This window comes from Solanum verrucosum, unplaced genomic scaffold, assembly GCF_900185275.1.
Source record: "Solanum verrucosum unplaced genomic scaffold, falcon-dt-bn FXZP01000108.1, whole genome shotgun sequence".
In the NCBI taxonomy this organism is placed as follows: domain Eukaryota; kingdom Viridiplantae; phylum Streptophyta; class Magnoliopsida; order Solanales; family Solanaceae; genus Solanum; species Solanum verrucosum.
Window position 1 is genome coordinate 143,397 of NW_026020274.1, and position 6,304 is coordinate 149,700.

The following is a 6,304-nucleotide window of genomic DNA, read 5'->3' on the forward strand; positions in this document are numbered from 1 at the left end:
AAATGATGTTCAAGAAGCGAAAATAAGCAAGGGAAATAGGGAATAAACGAAAATCACAAAGGAAAGGCCCACGCAGGGGTCATTTGAAAAGAGTACCGAAATACAAGAAAGGCAACCCCACGCAGGGGCAAATAACAATAAGTACATATAGAAAAACCCACGCAGGGGCGAAATCTGCTAAGATGTTCCCGTCGGCTCCGCCTCTGATCAGCTCCTTTTGTTCTGCGCCATGAGATGTTGAAGCCTATATTGAATCATTAGCAAGTATCCTTCGCTCCGGCGACCTTTCTCTTCCCAGTCTTCGAGGTACATTCCGCTTTTCTTATCCCCAATCCATAAGTTAAGCTCTCCCAAATCGCTTCTCAAGCTTTCTAGTTCTTGAGTTACGCTCTCGAGGGCGTACTTATCCTCTTCTTGCTTTCGGAGAAATTGCTCGTGCATTTCCTGGGCTTCTCTTCTTACCTCTCTCAGTTCTATCAAAGCTTTGGACTCTTTGTCCTCTACACTGCGGTAAATGTTCGGAACTGAGAAAGAGATACCCTGTATATTGCGCTTCAACCAAGCTTTGTAAGTTTCATCATACCCCGCATTAAATCGATCTATGGCAATAGTGTCCTTGTTCATTCGCACAGCTCTTTTCCATTCTCTCAGCATCTCTGAAGCCTCAGGCACTCTATCATCCCCGATGTCGAACACATAGATACGGTAATATGCTTCTGGGGTGTAGTCTGTCTTCTTCCAAACTGTCTCAAGACCCGAATGGGTGCATATGGGCGAATACCTCGAATACCTGGCAGAGGAAGCACAAGTTGTCTGTCACCCCGTACTATGGCATCTTTCGAGATGAAACGATCGAACATCCATTGGATGTTTTCTTCTCTCAACTCAGAGAAAATTTGAACCCATCTTTCTCTGGTTCTTCTTTTTTCCAAGTCTGCCCAGAACAACATGTCATTCAAACTCTTAAGAGCGTTATGCTCATCGAGGGCATGGAGTTCTTGAATTCTGTGTTTCTTCACCAAGTGACTCATTATCCACCATTGAAGAAGAAGGTTGCAACCCTGAAAGTAACGATGCCCTTCCTTGCATTTCCCCAAAGCACGGTACATGTCGAAAAGGATGACAGGTGCGATAGGATAATATTTTACTTGCCCTTGGTTCAGATGCCCGTGGAACAGAGTGTGCGCAAGCATTATCACTCGGGTGTTGATACTGAGGCTCGGGCCATGTGGGAAAACCATGGTGCCTAATAGTGCGATGGTAAATGCCAAAGGTCTGATTCCGTCCCATTCTCTGAAAGTGACCCTGAACTCTTGGTTGTAATTCACATAAAAGCTCGCATCTCCGAATCTAACATAGAGATCCATGAAAGAAACGCTAGAACCCTCGGCCCAGTAGGCGCAATCCTTTCTTAATCCGAGCCAGTTTACAATATCCTCGAGGGTAGGCTTGTTAGGGATTAGGATGTTTTCCCGCTTTCTCGCCCTTCTTTCAAGCCCTGTACCGACTGTGTCTATTCCATCCCGAATTTCCTCAATTGTCGGGGTGATTTCCGTGGTTCCGAATCGAAACACCATTTTCTCGTTGTCCCAATAACCTGTGAGGACTTCAATCAATTCAGGCCACCCAACCATATTGAGGAGTTCTGTTAGGGCTCCTACATATTTGTTGAGGACCCTTTTGTGAACCACAGTGAGGTTGTTATACCACATCTTGAGCAAAACTGGGGCTTCTACTACCATGTCGAATTTAGGAAATCGATCCATACCTACAAAATAAAGCACGGTTAAGATTCCCCTCCCCCAAATAGGCAACAATTAGGTTTTCACACATACATCTTTCAAATGTCAAACAATATGATATGTCGTTAGGTCGTGGACCTTGGACATGATTTTTGGCAGTTTTACTAATGGACTTAATACGCCTTGGGTATTAAGCCGTCTTAGGCTAATGCTTAGATTTGGATTTGGTTTCGCTTACTCTAGGTTGACTAGAATTGGTTAAGAAATGACAGTTACCCGAGTCAGACAAACAACGGGGTGAAGTCTAATAAACGACGTTGGATGACCACAAGCCAACTATTCGTTTATCACTTCCAAAGAGTTCAACTTGTGTTTTTCTGAAGGACAGTCGTGGTAAGCCACGTAACCGCCTTTTCCTAATGCAATCTATTTGCCGTTTGGCGGAATCGGGTGCCATGAATGCCACAATTCAATAAGATATGATAATTTAAACAAGTAAACAGTTAAACACATAGCCAAATAAATTAATCTTAAGGTTAGAACCATTCAAATCCCCAGCGGAAGTCGCCATTCTGTTTTATTAGAAAAATATATTTTGACTGGTTTAATTTAGAGTCGCCACTTAATTTTTTAAGGAAAATTAAGAAAACTATTCATTTTCAATAGATTAAAACAGGAATCTAGTGAAAATCTTAAAAAGGATTCGGGGTTCCTATTAATATTCTAGGAAGGTTTTTAGGGCACCTAGAATATCCACTAATGTGGTTATCCGACAATTAATTATTTGGCTAAAGTATTGTAACTTAACTTGATTTGAACAATTTTTTAGTTAAGACCATTTTAGGGAAAAAGGAGAAAAAGAAAAAAATAAATAAATAAAAATAAAATAAAATAAAATTAAGGTATTATCTAAGTTGAGTATTTTGCAAAAAATATTTTTTTAGCCTCGTTGAAGGTGATTGATTTAGTTAAGTTATAAAATCAAAACGGGTATCTTTGGGGATTTGAATTTTTAAACCTTAAGATTTAGCAGCAAATATTGACAGATAAACCATTAGGAAATAATAAAGTAAAGAAGGAAATTTGGGCCCAAGTCTGATTTTCTGTCCGCCTGGGCCAGCACTTGGGCCTAATTTCATTTTTTGCCCCAATTCTTGCCACCTGTCCTAAATTCTAACAAGACAACAATAAGCATAATAACAAGGGCTTAGGCCCAAAAATAACAAAAATACAAATTTTTGGAATTAAGAGTGGGCCTTTGGCCCAATCTTTTCAAATTTTAGATCTGCTGCGATATTTTTTAACCCCGGGACCTGTACGTCGATTTTCATTGGCCGGTTGACTCGATAAAGGAATTTGAACCTTTATGGCTCTCTCAAAATTGCGGGGAAATGAAAAGAGTCCAATTTGGACTCCGCCAAACATCACATGTAAAGAAAGTGAAAGGAAACAAGATTAGTAATCTCTTAAATGCCTTCTAAAAATAAAGTTGCATAAAATAAAATAAAAATAAAAAATAAAAAAAAACATTACTCAATGAATATGACAATTGACAAAATGTTCCCAACTTCCAGTTGGCTTCCAAACAGAAGACGAGGATATGTTTGTTCAAAAATGTGAAAATCATGAAGATATTGACGAATCCATATACAGGGAAAATTAAAAATAAAACCTTGAGGCCCACTTCCCCAACATGCTAAATTTTGACCGGACTACATGAATATTTGAATTCATATGGCGTTCTCAGAAACAATAAGTAACTAGTTTTGGAAAGGAAAAAATGAGTTTAACACTCGGAAATTCCAAACCAATAGCATATGATTAAATAAATTGCACGAGTATAATTCAATTTGGCTCGCATAACCAACTAATCTACCACAATTAAAACAAAAGTTATTACCAACTAAAGCAAACACACTTCATTATTGTTTAAGAAAGGAGTAAGATTCACACCGATTTGAATTTATGGAAAAGGCAAACACTAATCATAAAATAAGCACATTATTATTTTACTATCAAAAGGGGGCCCATATCTGAAACTTAAATACTAAATAAATAATCAATGTCTATGACTAAACAACAAGTAATCAACTGGGAATTAAAGAAGATGACAAAACAGTAGCTAAACATAGATCCAAAGACAAAACAAGAACGAAACTGAGATGGACAAAGAGGATGAATCAGTAGCTATCCAAATAACTACAGAAACTATATAATACTCTAATAAACATGAGAGCATGCTGAAAAATGGAGAAGTATGCGAGATACACGGACAACCATACACTAATACTTATATGCTCATAATCGACTGACACATTAAAGCTATCTAGTTATCAAGCAAATGCTAATTTTGAATGCAAAACAGGACCACATTAATGAACAAATCCTATTCTTAGCAAAGAGTAGGCTGCAAACTAAGACATAAAAAATGTCAGGTAACACTAGCAATTTGGGAATGGGGGACAAGAATTAGAAGTAAAGTGTAAACTGGGAAGAGGCAATACCCCACATTTTATAAACCTGAACTACAAGTTGTAAGTATTTTCGACCAGATTTTAAGTAAAATGAAGGCGTAAACTCGAGTCAAACATGCTTAGCTAGGCAGTAGAACAACATGAGTCATGAAAACGACAAAAAGGAGTTACTACATCAACTAACAACATATAAATCTCACATTGGTTAGCTTTGATATTCTGATGTTAATTTGAAAAGAAAAGCGTCATTAACAGTAGCAAAACCGAATAAAACTATTGACGCTAAGAGACAACAAGAACAAGAAAATGCGGATCGATAGTGTCAAACAAATGTATGCAAAGCAAGATAGCAACAACAATTCCAACAAAAGAGCAGAGGCAACAATGACAAATACATAACACAAAATTAATTTGACATTAAGACTGAATCACTGAAACTGATTAAGAACAATACACCATATTAAAATATCATTAACTAGGCACCTAACAATGAACCAGCCACAAAATAGAGGCTTTCCCAATATCAAAAGATCAACATAAGAAAAGAGACGAAGAGGGTGCTATTGAGGGAGGGGTGTTACCTTTTTCGGTGCAACGACTGGACAATGACGAGCAGATGAGCAGCGATTTTCCACACAAACGCGAGGCACAAACAAATAAATAGCGGACTCGAGCAAATCTCAACCCCAACCGAGCTTTGAAGAAGCACCGGCAGCGAAACGAAAACAGAGAAAACTTAGATTCTTCTCTGCTTTCTCAATGTTTTTAGAACGTATTTCAACTACTTCGCTTAAGCTGTTTAGGTATTTTTGCTATAAAAAATATACAACTGAAAAATCCCTCTAACTTTTTCCAATGTTTTTCTCTAAACACAAAATTCTCCACCCGAAAAATATCCAATCATTCTCCCTCCTCCTAGTGAATAACCAGCAACTAATATATAAAATTCCCTTCGGAAATGGGGGAAAGGCCAATTTCGGTAAGGACAAAGGCCCAAATCGAAATTCAAAATCCAAAAATCTTTCACCAATTAAGGCAAACAAACTTTACTCTGAAAATTTGCCTAATTCCGAAAGAGGAAAGGGGGTAGGACACGTGCCTCTTTCTTGCTGTTGCAACATTAATGGGGATAGAGACGTGAGAGGAAGAAGACAACGAAGTTGCTGTCTTCTGTTGTACGAGTGCAGGGCATGAGGTTGCCGCTGCTGGTCGCGAGTTGCTTTCCGTGTATTTTGACGGAATCGCTCAGAAAAGTTGACGTTGCATTCACCCCGTCTGGAAAATAGACGTTGGTTGCTGGATGGTGTCTCGTACTGCTGCTAATTGATGCTGAAGAAGTTCTGGGTTCTTCTTTGAATTGGACAAGGATTTGGGTCGGGTCTTTAGGGGAGAAGGTGGGCTGGGAATTGGATTAAACTGTTGGATTTCTGAAGGGATATGGGCTGGCTGGGATGGGCTGCTGTAAATTAGAAATTAGAGTGGAGAGAAAAAAAAAAATTAGTGGGCTGGAACGTATGGAGGGGCTGGGAATTTTAGGAGTTGGTTGTTTTTTTTGCTGAAAATAAAGGAATGGGTTGTCTATTTGGGCCAAAATTTGGTATTAAGAAGAATTAAAAGTGAAGTAAGAAAAATGGGGTTGGATTGGAAACTAGGAATGGCTACATGCACGTGATTATGGCCAAAATTAAAATTATGAAGCTAGCCGAATCGAAATTAATTGGTTGTTCGACCAAAACTAAATAAGACGAATTAGTATAAATTAAATAAAGAGCTTCTTAACTCCAACGAAATAAATTCGCAAACTAATTAATCTAAAATTATAATCACAAATTAAACACGCTTCTCGAATTAACGAAATAAAATAATCAAGCTAATAAGCTAAATAACATAAAATTATAAATACACTTTAAACCCAATTACTTCAATTGAAGATTTAATAAAAATCTTTTTGAGACGAATTTTGAATATTCTTGAAATATACTAATTATATGTCTAATTACATAAAATATAAGTATTGTCTAAAGATTATAATAAGTGACAAAAGTTATTTAAAATAACCTACAAACTATATATATATATATATATATA

At 37.5% G+C, this 6,304-nt stretch overlaps 1 protein-coding gene across 1 annotated transcript; it reads right to left on the reverse strand.

Annotated features, from left to right (window-relative positions):
* Positions 1-207: 207 nt before the first annotated feature.
* On the reverse strand, positions 208-1,766 carry LOC125833818 (uncharacterized). The gene is made up of 2 exons (XM_049512988.1): positions 791-1,766; positions 208-743 (listed from the first exon to the last, which is right to left on the reverse strand). The coding sequence occupies exons 1-2, from the start codon at positions 1,764-1,766 to the stop codon at positions 208-210; spliced, it is 1,512 nt and encodes a 503-aa protein (XP_049368945.1).
* Positions 1,767-6,304: the final 4,538 nt, after the last annotated feature.